Source organism: Pongo pygmaeus, chromosome 9, assembly GCF_028885625.2.
Source record: "Pongo pygmaeus isolate AG05252 chromosome 9, NHGRI_mPonPyg2-v2.0_pri, whole genome shotgun sequence".
In the NCBI taxonomy this organism is placed as follows: Eukaryota; Metazoa; Chordata; class Mammalia; order Primates; family Hominidae; genus Pongo; species Pongo pygmaeus.
Genome location: NC_072382.2, coordinates 104,499,702 through 104,520,266, shown reverse-complemented (window position 1 = coordinate 104,520,266; position 20,565 = coordinate 104,499,702). Strand labels below are relative to the sequence as shown.

The window sequence follows — 20,565 nt, the reverse complement described above, 5'->3', positions numbered from 1 at the left end:
AAGCTTCTTTTCTTCTAGTTTGAAGTGATAACATTTCTACAAATATGTGAAAACCTATAAGAACAGTTAGCCTATTTGATTCTTTTTCTCCACTTTCAAATGTTTAATAAAATGTTATTTGTTTTCCAGCTTCTTAAGCACTTCTTATTTATTATCTAATGAGATTTTAATATATTATGAAAATTTATTTGTAAAAACAAATGCTTTCTAATAAACTAACTTTTATAAGCTTAGTTGATGAATCAAACTTTTTTGGATAATTTTTCACTTAATCTCAAAATTAAATATTATGATACATGGAAGCAACTTAAAATAAATTATTGCTTTGCATTCCTGATTGAGCACCAATCTAATCTTGAACTCACTGGAAACAATCTATTTGAAAGGGTATACTTGGCTGTATTTTGTTTGGATAAAGGCATATAGTAAATTTCCCTCAAATGATCACATACATGTTGTAGGCTTTTCTGATTTTTCTCTAAGGCACTGGCTACTCTAGATTATAGGATTTTACTCATATGTTAGGATACCCATTTTATACTCACCCTAAAGCTGTATTTATTCATGCTCCTTCTCTTTGTCTTACTATGTTCCTGACCTGAGCATCATTTTCTTTCTGACTCTTAGTCACTCAAATTAACCTGCATTTCCAATCATTTATTTAAAGAAGTCCAATAAATCCAACGATCATGGCCTATATTGCTCTACCCATTTACTTCTGCAGGGGACCAAAGATGGCACTTTGATTTCACGGTACTGAATGTGTGATGTTCTGAAAGGAATAATAGGGTAGAGGCCCCTAGGACTATTTTCCTGAGTGGTTGGACCAAGAGTACTTCTATTATTCAAACTTAAAAATGGAGAAACTTGAAATTGGCCTACTGCAGCCCTAGTTTTCTTGGGCACTCCCTGAGGTGTAGGAACCAAACAGCTCAGCTTTTAAGAAAATATCTGAGAATGGAAAGGGTGGAGGTCATAATTAGACAGGACGGTGGTCAAGAACATTGAGTTTTGAGTTATTGGCCTAGGTTCAAATCCTGGTATCATTTATAAGCTATATGACTATATACAAGTATTTCTCAGTGTATCAGATTATTCATATGTAAAATGGAAAACACGCTTTCTGACAGCACCTATGTGGCTGTTGTAAGGATTAAATGAGATAATGCCTTTTAAACCAAGAATGCAGTAATCCCTGTTTGTGCTAGCCATTACAGTTGTTCCATTCCAATGTAATTCTTCTACCTCTGTCTGGATCTGTAGGGAATTTATGCAGGACTCCATATTTGTTGAGAGGTCATGCCAGTGTGTTTAAATTCCAACCATGGGGCTCAATCCTGTGGTTGTGCTGTAGCACCTCCAAGTCATCAAGCTTGGTTTTGGTCCAATATCGTGAACTTCAGGTAGACACAAGACATCTCTCTGTAGTTACTTTAGAGAAAATGCAGTTTATAATTTACCAGGCTGTAGTAAACATTCTAGAAGCAGTACTAAGTTTCTCTTTATGGAAGTAAACATGCCATCTTGATACACTCATTATATGAAGAAGCAAAAGTAGCTACGTTCATACAGAAGGCAAAAAAAAAATTTTTTTTGCTAAGTGAAGTAAAAAATGTACTACTCTCTGCTTCTTCCCACAGTATCCATAAATATGCTGAGGCCATTTATTTTGCCAGATGGGTTTTGAGACCCTGCTGAAACAAGAGATGCTCTCATTTATATTTCCCTCAAATTCTACCACAAACCACACTTGGGAGGAAAAAGAAAAAGTCGCCATGTAAGCATGTTTACCTTCAAGTGACTAGGAAGTGGAAACCTATCCATAAGTGATGACTCACCATTGCAGGCCTATAAAAGTAAAGGTAATCTCTGCGGAAAGACAACAGTCCCCAGGCATCACCATTCAAGATGCATCCAGGGGTCCTGGCTGCCTTCCTCTTCTTGAGCTGGACTCATTGTCGGGCCCTGCCCCTTCCCAGTGATGGTGATGAAGATGATTTGTCTGAGGAAGACCTCCAGTTTGCAGAGGTAGAGTATCTTGCCAATCCTGATGATGCGGTTGGTATATCTCAGAAATGTCCTTCTCTTTTAAATGCAGTTCATTTTGGTCTCTTTTCTAGCGCTACCTGAGATCATACTACCATCCCACAAATCTCGCGGGAATCCTGAAGGAGAATGCAGCAAGCTCCATGACTGACAGGCTCCGAGAAATGCAGTCTTTTTTCGGCTTAGAGGTGACTGGCAAACTTGACGATAACACCTTAGATGTCATGAAAAAACCAAGATGCGGGGTTCCTGATGTGGGTGAATACAATGTTTTCCCTCGAACTCTCAAATGGTCCAAAATGAATTTAACGTACAGGTAAATCATAGGCTATCTTTCTTTCATATTTGTGAGTCTTTTCTTGTAGTATTAAATGTCTAATATTAAGTAGGCCTTACTATTTAATTGGCAGTTAAATTCCAGAATAGCTTTAATATGGTTGCCAAGAATGCCTCATAACATCTATTATTGTTATATTAACTCAGCATTATTTTTTAGTGGGCATCTCAAAGTATTTCTTTTAGAGATGAAATCAAAAGAGAAATAAAAGTAGGTTAAAGAAAATTTGCAAACATAGTACATTAGGTGTATTTATTACAACGGTGCTCAAGATGAAGAGTTCCACTCTTTCTAGGAACTTTACAGAGCTATTTCATTTATTTGGGCTATATCAATGTAATCTAAACTTTTAGCATGCAAAATAAATTATATTAAACAATGGAATATTTTAAATTTAAGATGCCATATGGTCAGATATTTGGAGATACTCAAATGTGACTGAATTTTTGACTTTTTATTCTTGTATGGCATCATAATCAGTACATTATTTGAAACAATAAACCTCTAGTAGAACTTTCAAAGAAATTATTGCATTTTGAATTGAAAAGCAATATACCAAGAAAATGTATTCTAAAATAGCTGTCACTTTCCAAAAAGTTCATTGAAAATTTCTCTGTTAAATAGAATTGTGAATTACACCCCTGATATGACTCATTCTGAAGTCGAAAAGGCGTTCAAAAAAGCCTTCAAAGTTTGGTCTGATGTAACTCCTCTGAATTTTACCAGACTTCACGATGGCATTGCTGACATCATGATCTCTTTTGGAATTAAGGGTAATGATGCACATTTATTTTACAAACATTTTTATATTTTAATTCTTAGTTGGTTCCATTTTAAAATTATTTCTTTCAGTCATTCATTACTTTTTAAAGCATTCAACACTAATTTACCAAACACCTGTGCTAAGTATTCCTGGATGTGATAAGACTCCTAACCCTCGCTTTTGTGTGTAGAGCATGGCGACTTCTACCCATTTGATGGGCCCTCTGGCCTGCTGGCTCACGCTTTTCCTCCTGGGCCAAATTACGGAGGAGATGCCCATTTTGATGATGATGAAACCTGGACAAGTAGTTCCAAAGGTAATGTTTCTTATAAAGATATCATTTATGTGTTATTAGACAGTGAACACACTGGTATGAAGTTAAAACTCATAAAAGTTAAATATATTTGGTATTTGACTATATTTTCTTAAATAAAGTTTATCTTAGATGTATTAGTGTCTTTACAAGTGACATTTCTACAAATTGATATCAACATTAAAAAATGAACAAAATCTGCTTAATCTGTCACTGTGGCTTGAGGGATACTAATGAACTTTGAAGTAGGACCAAAATGTTTATGTTTGTCAGCCAACATGTTATTACTGCAAATTACCTTTTGGCATGTTGAAGAATTACAGTTTATTATAAATATCTAACTAAAAACTACCAGGGCTGGATCTATGGGTCATACATGAATTAGATGAAATAGTTTTTTCCTTGGTAGAAATATGTTCAATCAAATTTCTGTTTCCCATTATATGAGTTGCTTGATTCAGTCTTGTCTATATATTGTAAACACTATTCTTAAAAACCTAGACAGAGTCTTACTCCAAACAGCATGAAACAGACAAGATGATGGTTGTATTTACAAGAGCAAAATGAAACTGAATGTTGAATGAGATCAGTTAGTAGTTAAATCTTCAAGTCTCAGAATAATTGGGAATGTTAACTTAGGAAGAAAAGCCATAGATTGTTTTAACTAGGACTTAGTTATGACAAGTAGACATTGTCTTCATAGACAGCTGAGTTTTATTTTTCATTTAAATAAAAAAGATTATTTCTCCAAAGAATAAAACTGGGCCTTACATGATCAGTGTCTCAACTCTAATACCTCCAATCTGTCTATGGAGGGAAAAGTGAAAATTTACATATTTATGTTCTGGGTATTTCACAGGTAAGAATGGTTTCATGAAGAAGAAATAATATCCAGCATTGTTAAGGCAGAATCACAGTAAGCCTCAAATTTAGGTTCCTTTATAAATTCTGGGTTTGAAATATTTAATTGAAGTGAATGAAAACATTGACAAACAAGTCTGGATTCATTTTTCAGCGGAAGGCCAAGAGCGGTATCCATTACTAGTCATGCGATGAAGAATTAGTTAACACTCAGATTATGCGACCTTTAATTGCTTTCATGGTCTGCAAGATTTGCTGGGTTGGTTCATTTTCTTCATGCACAGGCTACAATAGCAAAGGGTATTTAAGGTCAAATGGAATCCACTGGCTCTAGTTTTCAGGTAATCTAAGCACAAGTAACAACAATCCTATTGCCTTACACTTCTTATTTTTCTTTTAGTTTTTTAATTTTCTTTTTTCCAGTTTGAAATACCTGCATTAGGAGGCTCAAAATTGGCAGACAGAATGCTTAGAGGGAACAATGTAAACACAGTGACATAGTGGTCTTCTAGAGTAGAGAAAAGATGGCTAATCATGTCTACAGTTTCTGTTTCTCCAGAACCCAGAGTCTAGAGACGTTCTGGAAAGAATCATTTGGTTGGAATTTGCTCCCAAGAGTATACACAGAGAACCTATTTAGTGCATCCTCCATCCTTGGTACCATCCCTTTGGATGCTGCCTCCTGATTGGAGGATGTTCTGGGCAGCACCCTAGCTAGGTACCACCCTATGTGATTTCCCCACTCCTCGTTTAAGGTAATCTCTGTCCACTTCCCTCACCTGACCTGAGAATACTAAGAGCAAATCAGGAGTTCTAGTGTCTTCACAGTAAATCCTTATTAATTACTAATTACATGAGAGTAATCTGTTGACATTCTAATTGTGTAGGCAGCTATAATCAAAAGAACACTAAATTATTTATAAGGATTAAATCAATACTTTGAGTCTTCCTTCAAGCAACTGAATATTGATTTTAAAAAGTAAGAGACTGAAGAAAGAGAAAAGAAAGAGTATATAGCCAAGAAAGAAACATACCAAATAGATAAAATGATATTCCTTTCATTGCCTGGTCACTAGAATTCCTTTTTTTCTCATTGTTGCTTTGTTTTCTTACAGGCTACAACTTATTTCTTGTTGCTGCCCATGAGTTCGGCCATTCCTTAGGTCTTGACCACTCCAAGGACCCTGGAGCACTCATGTTTCCCATCTACACCTACACCGGCAAAAGCCACTTTATGCTTCCTGATGACGATGTACAAGGGATCCAGTCTCTCTATGGTAACTCAGTTATAGAAATAGAATATGATCAGTTATAAAAGCAGAAGAAACCCATGCATTTATTTTCTAAATTGCAGTCATGCTGCATAATGCTGTTTTGGTACAGTGATGTGCATGTATGACAAAGGTTTCCTAATACTGTAATACTGTATTTTTAATGTACCTTTCTTAAGTTTAGATACACTTAATACTCACCATTGTGTTACATGTGCCTACAGTACTCAGTACAGTAATATGCTGGACAGGCTTCTAGCCTAGGAGCAATAGGCTGTACCATATAGCCTGTATCTGTGGTAGGTTATATATCTAGGTTTGTGTAAGTACACACTACGATGTTCACCCAATGACAAAATCTCCTAACAACACATTTTTCAGAATGTATCCCTGTTGTTAAGCAACACATGACTCTACTAATTGAATTTACCACTGCCAATGCTGCTTTCTTGGTTTTGTTCTTAAAACCTAGGAAAACATACCCATTTTTTCTTTCCAAATCTAACTACCCACTCAAATAGAAAAGATTTCATTCTCCAAATTTTTGCAGACTATAACTCCTTGTATTTGTATATTATACATTGCAATGTGCATTTGATATCCTCAAAACACCTCTGCAATAAGAAACAAAAATATTTTATTCCCCATTTAACCAATGAAGAAACAAAGCCCTGTAGAGTTTAAGTAGCATACCTATAGTAACATGGTTGGTGGTGAAAGTGAGATCCTAAGGCTTTTAGAAATTCCAAGTACTCTTTCAACCAGTCCAATTTGGCACAGTAGAAACCTCTCAAGTGGCCTGTGGTACTTTTTAATCAACATCTACAGTAACCATTGTAAAAAAAAAAATTCTTCCTTTTCACTTCCCCCCCAAATTTTCAATAATATTTACAAAATAATTAAATTTCAACCCAAGTATTTATTTATAGATGACCTGTTATAGAGTTAAAGCCACAGTACACAGTCATCAGTGTAAACACTTCTAGAGCACACAGTTCAGCAAACTTGCTCATATCACCCAACCCATTCTTTTACCCTCTAGATTTGAATCTATCACAGTAGCTAGCATAGCCATGGGCATGAACTTGAAGATGGCAAAGGGAATTTGCAAATTTATTTTGCAATTATTATTTCTACATTATTATGACTCAGGGACTGATGAAAGAACTAATATAAACTAGACAGAAAGAAAAACAGTGTAGGATTATTATTATTATGTACTGCACCCCCATCCCGTCTGCACTCATGGGAGATGGTTGGAAATTTACCAACATGTGGCAAGTCACATTAGTGCTGAAGGCCTGGCTTGTCACAGCTGAGATACAGCTGCACCGTGGCAAACTGGTGAAGCAACATTAGCTGATGTTGACATCTAGTAAAATAGTCAAGAGGAGGAGGCAAGATGAGGGCTTTTGCAGGAAAAAATACACCATCAAAAATGGCTTTCAGGGGAATCTAGTTTTCAAGAGCAGTCTGTCAATAGATTGTGCAAGGTGTAGGGAAAATTTCTTCAAATTCTGTTGCTTTTTTCCCTCCTTTTTATTATCAACCTCAAGAAACCTAAGTTTATAGTTCTAAAGAATCTCGAGAGGTCTTGAAGGATGGAAGTGGAGGGGAGGAAGGAAGGAAGATTACACGGTACTTGCACCATAATGTAGCAGCCCCAGGACCTATGGCTTTTCCTGGAGAAATCCTCTCCCACTGTCCATCAGCAGATCAGCCTGTTGTGCTGTGACTCAGGTTATCAGTAATGTCACACTCATAGCTTCTCTCTTGCCTTTCACGACTGCAGGTCCAGGAGATGAAGACCCCAACCCTAAACATCCAAAAACGCCAGACAAATGTGACCCCTCCTTATCCCTTGATGCCATTACCAGTCTCCGAGGAGAAACAATGATCTTTAAAGACAGGTACTCTTGAGATTCTTTCATAAAGTCTGTATGTGACAAACATCTGTGAGGCTGTTTCTGCATATCGCCAAAACATCCTGTCAGACTTCCAAAGGCGAAGTTAACAGTAAAAATGGGCAGGCAGTTTATTTACATATTTCAGATCGAATAAATGACTGATGGATAAATGTTTTACTTTTCAATCTATAACCTTGACATTGTGTAGCTTCTTTTTACATCTCTAGTTACAGTCTTTCTTATAAATATAACCAAGAAAATCTAGAAATCCAATTTATTTTAAAAACAGAGAAGCATTGAAAATAATTGCCGTATTAATAAATAGTTACTCGTTAGGCCCATGCATATTCGTTTTGGTATGGAAAGACTTTGATTCTGGATACATATGTTGGAATTTGAGGGATGGAATGAAACGAACCTAGAAATGCAATATAAAATTTTAATTTCTATATTGTTCTAGTATGTTTTTTGTTCATTCATTCATTCATTCATTGATTCCTCATCTGTGATCCAATAGCATGTTTACCCCCTCTGTTATAACTCTAATTACATTGTACTCGTGGGGCGGGGGGTGGTTCTCATGCATCAGTTTTCCCAGGCCATGAGACCATGGAAGACATAGTTCATGTAAATCATATCTTCTCTCTGGAGGCCAACACAATGCCTGGCACATTTGCTTGCCCCTGGCAAGATACCCAAAATTGAGCAAGACTGTTTCAACCTGCAAAGAACTTAGAGACCTCACAAAGGCTCTGTGAGATTTCAAAGTTGAATACCTTATGCTAGTTAGGATAGCACAACTTGTCACTGGCACTTAAAGGGTAATGGAATTTTTTTTCCCTTCACAGGTGGGAGGTATTGATTGTATCTAACTTATCTGTGTTGATGTGGAGAGAGGTGACTAGCAGGATAGAAATATTGCACTTAAAAATGTGACAGAAAACTCCATTTTACTTTTGTGTTAGATTCTTCTGGCGCCTGCATCCTCAGCAGGTTGATGCGGAGCTGTTTTTAACGAAATCATTTTGGCCAGAACTTCCCAACCGTATTGATGCTGCATATGAGCATCCTTCTCATGACCTCATCTTCATCTTTAGAGGTAAGCTTTCCACAGAGGAGGCCTCACATAAGACCAGGGGAGGCAGTGCTGAATTTGATGCCACTAGAGATTCAGTAAAATGATCACTACTGAAAATATACCTAAATTAAAGACCAAGTACTAAAAAAATGGAGCCAGAAAGTACCTGAAACCATTCTACCATGGATCTCCAAATTGAACATATAAAAGGTCTACATTATTAGTCTTGTCATATCCACTCTTTCTTTCATATGAATCTTGTCAGTTTTTTTCTCTTAGTTCCACTTAAAAATTGTTATTGAGAAAACATTATAACAATATATTCTGAAAAAGTGGAAAAAATATTATGAGTCATTCTTCCTTCTGAGAAGTCAGTTTATTTCATTTGCTCATTTTCATTATGTAATACATATTTTTACATCTGTATTTTCATAGTATAGATACATTTTTATGTTCTACTGCTTTCCTTGACATAAAATTATGACCAATATCCAAAATACTACTTTGTCTTTATGACCATAATTTAAAATGATTACGTAACTTTCTGCTGGCACTGTTTCTATTGTTCAACTATTTATAATATTAATGTTATAATAAAGCTACCTTTTAGAGAAGAAAATAACTTTCAAACTGGTATGAAATTTGAGTTTTCAATCTAATTTACTCTTCCTACTGTGTTCTTTATTCATGCAGAAATTTTAATGTATTTTTTTCACCTAGCTTTAAACTTAATATTCAGAGCTAATAAATTGCCAAGTTAATTGTGATATTTGATTAGCTATATTCATAATTGGGAAGTTAAGATCCTAAGTTTTATTTTTTTGTTTCAAGAATGCTTATATTTTTATGTTTCATAAACATGATGACTGTAAATACTAAATATTTTATTAATATTTCTAAATGTATAAATGGGCCTGTCTTTAAGCACATGTCTACATATGTAGTCCTAATAGATTCCCTTGGATAACAGAACTGTTATTTCACTCATTCCAGGTAGAAAATTTTGGGCTCTTAATGGTTATGACATTCTGGAAGGTTATCCCAAAAAAATATCTGAACTGGGTTTTCCAAAAGAAGTTAAGAAGATAAGTGCAGCTGTTCACTTTGAGGATACAGGCAAGACTCTCCTCTTCTCAGGAAACCAGGTCTGGAGGTATGGCAGCAGTAGGTACTGACCCATCTGTGTCATAGCCGCAAAGTGCCTCAAACATCTGTCACTACTATAAATTATTCCTACACACTATTGTAAATGTCATACTAGTCATTCATTTTTATTCCATGTCAGCTCTTTCAGGCAGCCCCTCAGACATGTATTTAAAAGTCTCAAGCTCTCTTGAACACACACACACATACACACACACATACACACACACACACACACACACTACTCAAACATTCCTCTTCTCAAACATTCTTTTCTTAGCCATTTGTTGTGACTCTCAACCATCTTTGGCACCCCCTCTTTCTTTTTTTTGAGACTGAGTCTTGCTGTGTTACCCAGGCTTGAGTGTAGTGGCATGATCTTGGCTCACTGTAACCTCTGCCTCCTGTATTCAAGCAATTCTCATGTCTCGTGTCTCAGTCTCCCAAGAAGCTGGGATTACAGGCATGTGCCACTACACCCAACTAATTTTTGTATTTTTAGTAGAGATGGGGTTTTGCCACATTGGTCAGGCTCCTGGCTTCCAGCAATCCACCTGCCTCAGCCTCCCAAAATGCTGGGATTACAGTCGTGAGCCACCACACCCGATTGGCACCTTCTCTTTCTAATCTTTCTCTTGTATTCTCTTTCTTGTCACTTTCTCCTAATTTACATGTAGCTCCATCTTCCATGGCCAAAGAGGATACCAGCATGAGTACAGGAAAAGATTGGTTGAGAGAAGGCCCTCGTATCTGCAGAGTTAGCTGATCCACTGAAGAGGCTGACCAGGAAGCTGACAGGCCCATAGTTTATAAAGGGAAACTTTCTGAAGGGCAAGTGAAGCTGGAATGTTTCAAAAATATGTAAAGATTTAAGCAGTGTTGACATCAACAACATTTAGGAGTCCAGATTCAAGTCTATATTTGGGAATGGGAATATCTCATCAGTACCCTACATTCGAAATGTTTAAAATGGAAACTTTCCTCCCTCTCTACATACACACAGTCACACACACACATGCGTACCCGCACACACGCACATACCTGTATATATCATCTTTGCCTTTTGACTTATTTCTGACAATGACATTTACAACATTCTAGAAATCACTGCCAGCTTCTACCAGGTACCGCATTTCATTCCCTACCTCCATGAGAAGTATATGGTTCAGTCAGGATTAATTCCTTACTGCATCTCAGATATGCTGTTCTTTTATATCCCCTTAAGCTTCTCTTATGCAATTTTTTTTTTGCCAGGAGATCCTTCCCTGCATCTCTCCCTCTTGAAATTCTACCCATTGTTTAAAGTTCATTCGAAATATCATTTCATCTACAAAGCCTTTTTTGATTTCCCCATTCAGGGGTTATTGCCCGGCTTCCTGTACTCCCAGGACATTTCATAATTACTCTCTCATGCTTGACTTCTATTGCCTGGCGTTGCAGTTATGTGTATACACATGCCTTAGCTTTACTGGTAGTTTAGTGGTTCTTATCTTTTACTTGTCGGAACATACCTCCAAGATATTCAAAAAGCTCTCATCAGTAACAGTAGTGGCACCTTATGGGAGCCTGTTTTCCTAGGTTAATTTTAGGATATGTTTGCTTGGTTAGGGTGTGGCTGTGAGCAGGGGAGAAGGAGCTTGAAATATGCAGTTATGGAAGGGGAAAGCTATGCTTCCCTTCCTACCTTTAGTATTACCATATGCCCCTACAACTTTTTAGTACATAAATTAAACCTTAAATATTTTTGTAGCCATTACTGTACTTAGCAAGTTGTCTTACACATAGTGGGAGATCAATAGCTAATTGTTCTATGCACAAACATGCATTTATTTCATGCTTAAGAACATGTTCCTAATGACATACTTTTATAACAGATATATCATTTGTGAAATGGAAATTAGCTTGTAACTCTCTTTAAAAAGATGGCCTTTGGGCAAGTCAACAAATACTCATCAAGCATCCACTGTACACTCAGTATTCTCATTCCTAATTTTAAAAAGCTACCAGATGTTTTAAGTGGACTTAAAATTTTAAAATTCTTGTCAATTTTGAAAGATGCCATTATATCTATTGTATTATTTCTAAGGTACTTTCTAAGAAATTTAACTGACTTAAGAGTTTTTTTTCTTTAAATAGATATGATGATACTAACCATATTATGGATAAAGACTATCCGAGACTAATAGAAGAAGACTTCCCAGGAATTGGTGATAAAGTAGATGCTGTCTACGAGAAAAATGGTAAGTAGTTACATTGCATTGACTTTAAAGACGAGCTTCTGTAAGCCCCTCAAAACTCTTTTCTGTACAAAGCATTTTTATATAGGACCTAGATGTGTTAATAAATGTATGGCACTTAAGGAATTAATCATTCCTGTGTGGCTACCTACAAAGACAGCAAACAACAACAACAACAAAAACATGGTTAGAATAAATAAGAATTTTACTTAATGATTGCTAATTCTATAAATATGAGATGCTAAACCTTCAACATTACTTTAATCTATGCTTGAAGATGCCAAAATGCAAAGGATATTGCCAGAATTCAAACTGGGTTTGGAGTGGGAAGTAATTTATATATAAAGACTCATAACTACCAAAACTATATAGTGATTTTTACTTCAATTATGTTCTCAGCAATTTTTTTTTTTTTTGACAGAGTCTCACTCTGTCGCCCAGGCTGGGGTTCAGTGGCATAATCTCAGCTCGCTGCAACCTCTGCCTCCCTGGTTCAAGAGATTCTCCTGCCTCAGCCTCCAGAGTAGCTGGGATTACAGGTGCCTGCCACCATGCCCGGCTGATTTTTGTATTTTTAGCAGAGATGGGGTTTTGCCATGTTGGCCAGGCTGGTCTTGAACTCCTGGCCTCAAGCGATTCACCCGCCTCGGCCTCCCAAAGTGCTCAGATTACAGGCCTGACCTCACCGACCTCCTTTAACTATGAGAAGAGATATTATTGATAGCTTATAACAAATATCAGGCTGGGTGTGGTGGCTCATGCCTGTAATCTGAGCACTTTGGGAAGCTGAGGCGGGCGGATCACTTGAGGTCAGGAGTTCAAGACCAGCCTGACCAACATAGCGAAACCCCATCTCTACTAAAAATACAAAAAAAAAAAAAAAAAAAAATAGCTAGGCGTGGTGGCGTGCACCTGTAATCCCAGCTAGTCAGGAGGCTGAGGCAGGAGAATCACTTGAATTTAGGAGTCAGAGGTTGCAGTGAGCCAAGATCACTGCCACTGCACTCCAGCCTGGACGACAGAGTGAGACTCTGTCTCATATACACACACAAAAATCGATAATCCAAGTAGCAAAACTGTCTAGGAACATTCACACCTTAAAAGAACAACTAAAAAATAAAAATAAAAAAATAAAAAATTTAAAAAGGAACAACTATTAAAGCACTAATAGAGTTTAAAAAGAAAAAGGTTGAAATTCCTACAAATGGGATCTAAGAGATTGAACCATTAATATTAACTGGATTAAAACCTTATTATTTTCAAACTCTGAAATTGTCTTTATGCTTTTTCTTGTAGGTTATATCTATTTTTTCAATGGACCCATACAGTTTGAATACAGCATCTGGAGTAAGCGCATTGTTCGCGTCATGCCAGCAAATTCCATATTGTGGTGTTAAGTGTCTTTTTAAAAATTGTTATTTAAATCCTGAAGAGCATTTGGGGTAATACTTCCAGAGAGTGTGGGGTGGGGGAAGGAGAGCTATCAGGAGAAAGCTTGGTTCTGTGAACAAGCTTCAGTAAGTTATCTTTGAATATGTAGTATCTATATGACTATGCGTGGCTGGAACCACATTGAAGAATGTTAGAGTAATGAAATGGAGGATATCTAAGGAGCACCTGATTCTTGTTGCTGTACAAAAGCAATGGTTGATGATATTTCCCACACCACAAATGGGACACATGGTCTGTCAATGAGAGCATAATTTAAAAATATATTTATAAGGAAATTTTACAAGGGCATAAAGTAAATATACTCATATAATGAATAAATCATTCTTACTAAAAAGTATAAAATAGTATGAAAATGGAACTTTGGGAGAGCCATACATAAAAGAAATAAACCAAAGGAAAATGTCTGTAATAAAAAGACTGTAACTTCCAAATAAATAATTTTCATTTTGCACTGAGGATATTCAGATGTATGTGCCCTTCTTCACACAGACACTAACAAAATATCAAAGTCATTAAAGACAGGAGACAAAAGAGCAGTGGTAAGACTAGTAGATGTGGCTCTTGAATTCTGTTTAATTTTCACTTTTGGCAATGACTCAAAGTCTGCTCTCATATAAGACAAATATTCCTTTGCATATTATAAAGGATAAAGAAGGATGATATATTTTTATTAAAATATTTCAGGTTTTTCAGAAGTCACACATTACAAAGTTAAAATTGTTATCAAAATAGTCTAAGGCCATGGCATCCCTTTTTCATAAATTTTTTGATTATTTAAGACTAAAAGTTGCATTTAAACCCTATTTTACCAAGCTAATTATTTTAATTGTCCAGTTTGCCTTGGATATATAGGCTATTTTCTAAAGACTTGTGTAGCATGAAATAAAATATATCTTATAAAGTGGAAGTATATATATTAAAAGAGAGACATCCAAATTTTTTTTGAAATCAGTCTACTAGATTGTGATCCCTTGAGATATGGAAAGATGCCTTTTTTTTCTCTGCATTTAAAAAAATCCCCCAGCACTTCCCACAGTGCCTATTGATACTTGGGGAGGGTGCTTGGCACTTATTGAATATATGATCGGCCATCAAGGGAAGAACTATTGTGCTCAGAGACACTGTTGATAAAAACTCAGGCAAAGAAAATGAAATGCATATTTGCAAAGTGCATTAGGAAGTGTTAATGTTGTTTATAATAAAAATATATTTTCAACAGACAATTGCTATATGGTACATTTTGTGTTTAGGTATAATTTCAATCTTTCCTCACCCAAAGAGGGTTCATTGCCAATATTTTTATTTTTGGAGACAGAGTCTCGCTCAGTTGCCCAGGCTTGAATGTAGTGTGATTCCAGCTCACTGCAACCTCCATCTCCCGAGTTCAGGCGATTCTCCTCCTCAGCCTCCCAAGTAGCTGGGATTACAGGTGAGCACCACCATACCCAGCTAGTTTTTGTATTTTTAATAGAGGTGGGGTTTCACCATATTGGCCATGTGGTCTTGAATTCCTGATCTCAGGTGATCTGCCTGCCTCAGCCTCCCAAAGTCCTGGTATTAGAGGTGTGGGCCACCGCACTGGACCCTTCTTTTTTTTTTTTTTCTTTTTAAGAAAAGATGTTTAGGCCAGGTGCAGTGGCTCATGCTTACACTCCCAGCACTTTGGGAGACTGAGGCTGGAGGATTGTTTGGGCCGAGGATTTTGAGATCAGCCTGGGCCCATGGTGAAACCCAGTCTCTCCAAAAAAAAAAAAAAATTAGCTGGGGGTGGTGGTATGTGCTTGTAGTCTCAGCTACTAGGGAGGCTAAGGTGGGAGGACTACATGAGGCAGGGAGAGGTCAAGGCTGCAGTGAAATGTGATCACACCACTGCACTCCAGCCTGGGTGACAGAGCAAGACTTAGTCGAAGAAGAAGGAGAAGGAGAAGGAGAAGAAGAAGCCAGGTCCCAGCTACTCAGGAGGCTGAGGCAAGAGGATCACCTGAGCCCAGGAGGTTGAGGCTGCAGTGAGCTATGCTTACACTACTGCACTCCAGCCTGGGTGATAGAATGAGACCCTGTCTCAAAAAATAAACAAACAAAAATAAAAAAGATGTTTAACTTGATTTCAGAAACATTTTCCCTATGTTTAACCATTTTCTTTCACGATACTTCTGTCTCATGGATAGACAGATAGACAGATATAGATATAAAGATATACATAAAGGTATATAGAAAAATATATATAGTCAAGATTGTTTCCTGATTTCCATCTTTACTCCAGTCTCAATTCAAAATTCCAATCTAATTGGTGTTACCTTGATCAGTGTCCTTCCACGGTAACCAAAGCATCGAATTCAAATTATAGCAAACGTCTATTTGGAGTTTACCGCTGGGGATGGGGTAGTATTAAAGAGAGCTGATTATGAACTGAGCAGATGGTCCTCATAGAATCTGCTATGAAATAGGTTACAGGTAAAATACGGATAGCCAGTTTGTATAGATATTCACGAATGGGGTTGAGAAGACCAAATGAATGCTTTATGAGAAGTAATATTATATTCACAAATTAAAGTCTAAAGTGCCTAGAGCTAATGTACTAGGCAAATACACTGTCTTAAAATTGAATTGCAGCTAGTAATGGCCTCTTCATCAGATAATAAGCGTAAAAGGCTTGAAAAACTCCTCAAAGTGAACCAATAGCATACTTGTATTTGGAATAGGAGAAACTGACAAGATCTTATATTGGTGTAACAAATTTTGCTCTTGGAATTATCCTGGGAGAACTTTTGCATTAAAGCAAAAATATTGTCCTGGATTTCCATATCCTCATGTCAGAATAAAAACACGAAAACATATATAACAGAAAGATAGCCACCGCAAAAGCTACCAAGTTTAACTCACTTCCTGTTTAGAAAAAAAACTGCAGCTCTCTGCACGCACAGTTTTCTCGCAGCCAACAGGAGTGGATTAAGCCCTGGTCACAGAAAATACCTTGATTTACGGATTCATCACGACGCTATGAGATTTACAATACTTCCACTAGGTGGCACCAGCAACACCCTTTTAAAAAAGGTTGAACTGGTCAGAGAATTCAATTAAGTCACAAAACCAGTGCTTTGTTCTTTAACATAAGGTTGAGGAACTTAGCCACACCGCTGATTGTTTAACTCCTGACTTTACATTACTGACTTTCAAGTAAGATTTAATAGCTATGGAATTCAAGAACAGCTTGCTCCAGGTTTCTTAGTTTTTGTATATGAGTTCCCCTCACCGATCTCTCGGAGGTGAGTCGGGATTCCGTGTCATCCCGACTTGGTGGCTTGATGAAGCCACCAAGACCTGAAGCATGCACCCCTTAGAGCTAGGGCTTGTGAGTCATCACAGGCCCCTGGGTGACAGACTGCAACGTGAACTACAAGATGCACAATCTACACAACCAATAGAATCAGCACTCCAAAGAGAAAACAAACCAGCACTGTTCTGGCACCAAGAGATAAATTTTGTTTTCTAAATAAAAAAGTGGGCCGGGCGTGGTGGCTCACGCCTGTAATCACAGCACTTCCGGAGGCCGAGATGGGTGGATCACCTGAGGTCAGGAGTTGGAGACCAGCCTGACCAACATGGTGAAACCCCTCTCTACTAAAAATACAAAAATTAGCCAGGTGTGGTGGTGGGCACCTGTAATCCTAGCTACTTGGGAGGCTGAGGCAGGAGAATCACTTGAATCCGAGAGGTGGAGATTACCAACCAAAAAAGCGTACAATTGCTTATTACCTGAGGACAATGGCGAGTTTAGAGGAAGAAAGGCTTTACAGTTTCTGAAGTTTCTATCTCACATGGTTTAGTTTTTCTAACTTTTTGGACTTTTATAACTGCCTGGTATATTGAAGTATGAGAAATGCTGATTTAAGATTCCTTGATTTTGTTCTACCTCACTGCTCACAAGACACTCAGATTGAACTGCAGCTAATAATGATCTCTGTAAAATAAAAAATGTGCTGAGTTTATAGCAACAGCATGGCCATTTTTGTAAGAGTTTATCATGATGCCTTAATTGACCTGAATTGCCAAAACTGCCAGAGGTGTGTGAACCAGAGCAACTCCATCTTAAATAGGAGCTGGGTAAAACAAGGCTGAAATCTACTGGGCTGCATTCCCAGACCGTTAAGGCCTTCTACATCACAGGATGAGATAGGAGGTCGGCACAAAATACAGGTCATAATGACCTTGCTGATAAAACAGATTGCAGTAAAGGAGCTGGCTAAAACCCACCAAAACCAAAATGGCAATGAGAGTGACCTCTGGTCCTTCTCACTGCTACACTCCCACCAGCGCCATGACAGTTTACAAATGCCATGGCAACATCAGGAAGTTACCCTATGTGGTCTAAAAAGGGGAGGCATGAATAATCCACCCCTTGTTTAGCATATCAGCAAGAAATAACCATATACATGGGCAACCAGAAGCCCTTGGGGCTGCTCTATGGAGTAGCCATTCTTTTATTCCTTTACTTTCTTAATAAATTTGCTTTTACTTTGCACTGCAGACTCGCCCTGAATTCTTTCTTGGGGTCTGGATCAGGACCCCTTTCCTGTAACAAAACTATACACTAAGATTAGGTTCTGTGAGAAGGAAAATTTCTGTTTCATACATGAGCATGAACAGGTAAAATTCTATTGCATAAATGCTATCTCAGTTGTACGCACATGGAGAAACACACACAAGTATATGCAAAATTCATTGTAACCCACTCTAGAATTACTCATTCAATAATGTCATCACACATCAACTGGGCAAGGAACAATTGTAAGTACGTGATATCCAGAGAATTCTGTCTCTTAAATTTTGATTGCAATGAAACTGGACTTACTATCCAAATCCACCTGTTATGTCTTACAGTTTTTTATAAGTGAAGATAGTGATGCTCTTTTTTCATAATTTATGCTGGATTAAAGGACATTGCCCAACCATCCTTATCTGTGTTCCATCTTTTGCGCTTATCTGTGTCCCATCTTTTGCGCCAAAAATATGTAAAATTAGCAACTAAAAAGGTTTATTTATTTATTTTTTGTTTACTTGTTTTTAAGTGGTTACATATACCAGTAGCCTTCCTTTTCTGGACAATCTTCTCTTTCCTTTATTAGACTGGGCACTAAAAGCCTGTACAGGTCACAAGCAAAACCATTCATGTGGCCCTTCCAATTCTATCTAAAAAGGAGTGTTGTATTCTGGAGTTAAGAGCATCTGCCTTTCTGGGTTGTATCCTTTGGCCAGCTCGTGCCTCAGCTCAGTGAGTGCTCAGTGTCTTGCGGCTTTGCTTCCAAAACAACACAAGGAAAAAGAAGTCTGAGTTGTGTTTCTGAGCACATGGGGTACAGTGTGTACGCTAGTGCTGGCTCAGTTTTTGGCCAACTCTAGTTCTGAGTATTTTGAGCTGAGCAGAAGGCTGGGACACAGCATCAGCTGTGCCTCCAGCCACATCATTTTCTGAACCCACTTATAAGGCTTTATCCCTTAATAAATAAGATATCTCCTAAATATTTGCATTCCTAATTTCATAGGAAACATCTAAATTGTTTTATGGTTTGAATAACAGCAAGATAAGATAAAGGTTAAGGAAGCAGAATCTCAAGGAAGTGAAATAATGGGCAATATTTTGCAGTCATGGTAATGCAAGTCAGATACTTGGCAACAAAAGTTACCCAGGCATTATGTGGGATTAACTGGAATATGAATTAAGGGCTCAGAGCTATTTTATGAGAAATGCACTGTACACTCTGTATATGAAATATGCTTCTACTTGGTATTTACTTTTAAAACATTTCCTGAAATCTTTCAATGGGGCAGCTTTGGGAACTAGAGGAATATGGCAATATTGTGTGTCCTGTGTTTACATAAGATACAAAAATTTAGAGAAACATATTAGATCATCTGATTTCAATTCCTTCAGTTTACAAATAAAAATCTGGGGCCAAGAGAGAGGAAATGATCCTTTCAAGAGCATACAATAATGCTGAAGCCTAGGCCATAAACATCATCCACTTTTCTCCTTCTATCTTGTTAACTCCTCTACTCTCTTCCACAGGCCAGGGCATAGATTGTCTATCGGGGGCATGAAATGTAATTCTACTGGAATGATACCACTAGCCTGATGGCATCCATGTCCCAGAGTCGGGGGAAGCTTAGCTGATGTCTCTATATTATCTTGCATGCTTAGCCTTTGCTGACCATCTTCTCCCCACTGCTGAGGCTGCTTGACCATGACTGACCTTAGTCAAAAGAGATTGAGGGAGTTGAAACTCAGCTGTCTGGGGCTCAGTGAAAAATCTTTGCCAGAACAACGTTGACTTTGTATCTAGTTTTGAAAACTGGGTTTCTGTGTTTTCCCCAAGATTGAGTCCCCGCTTTTGCTACAGCCTAGCAAACTGGATCTCTCTATTATCCTCTATGCCAGAGTCTCGGCTTTTTATTTTTATTTTATTTTTAACTCTTATTTTAGATTCAAGGGTACATATGCAGGTTTGTTGTATAGGTAAACTTGTCTCACGGGGGTTTATTCAGATTATTTAGTCACCTGGGTACTAAGCTTAGTACCCAATAGCTACTTTTTCTGATCCTCTCCCTCCTCCCACCCTCCTCCCTCAAGTAGGCCCCAGTGTCTGTTGTTCCCCTTTTTGTGTCCGTGTGTTCTCATCATTTAGCTCCCACTTATAAGAGGAACATGTGGTATTTGGTTTTTGGTTCCTGTGTTCGTTCATTTGCTAAAGATAATGGCCTCCAACTCCAACCATATTCCTGCAAAGGACATGATTTTGTTCTTTTTTATGGCTGCATAGTATTCCGTGGTGTATACGTACCACATTTTCTTTATCCAGTCTACCACGGCTGGGCATTTAGGTTGATTTCACGTCTTTGCAATAGTGACTGGTGCTACAATGAACATAATGTGTGCCTTTGTCTCTGTGGTAGAATGATTTATATTCATTTGGGTATATACCCAGTAATGAGATTTTGGGGTCAAACAGTAGTTCTGTTTTTAGTTCTCTGAGAATTGCCAAACTGCTTTCCACAATGGTTGAATGAATTCGCTCTCCCACCAACAGTCTATAAGTGTTTCCCTTTCTCCACAACCTTGCCAGCATCTGTTATTTTCTGACATTTTGCTGATAGCCATT

At 37.6% G+C, this 20,565-nt stretch overlaps 1 protein-coding gene across 1 annotated transcript; it reads left to right on the top strand.

Annotated features, from left to right (window-relative positions):
• The first annotated feature begins 1,640 nt into the window (after window positions 1-1,640).
• Window positions 1,641-14,628, top strand: MMP13 (matrix metallopeptidase 13). Its single transcript, XM_054439117.2, has 10 exons — window positions 1,641-2,028; window positions 2,121-2,362; window positions 3,008-3,156; window positions 3,337-3,462; window positions 5,436-5,597; window positions 7,384-7,501; window positions 8,464-8,597; window positions 9,570-9,729; window positions 11,856-11,959; window positions 13,253-14,628. Exons 1-10 carry the CDS (start codon window positions 1,909-1,911, stop codon window positions 13,351-13,353), a joined length of 1,416 nt encoding a protein of 471 aa, XP_054295092.2. The 5' UTR covers window positions 1,641-1,908; the 3' UTR covers window positions 13,354-14,628.
• The last annotated feature ends 5,937 nt before the right edge of the window (window positions 14,629-20,565 follow it).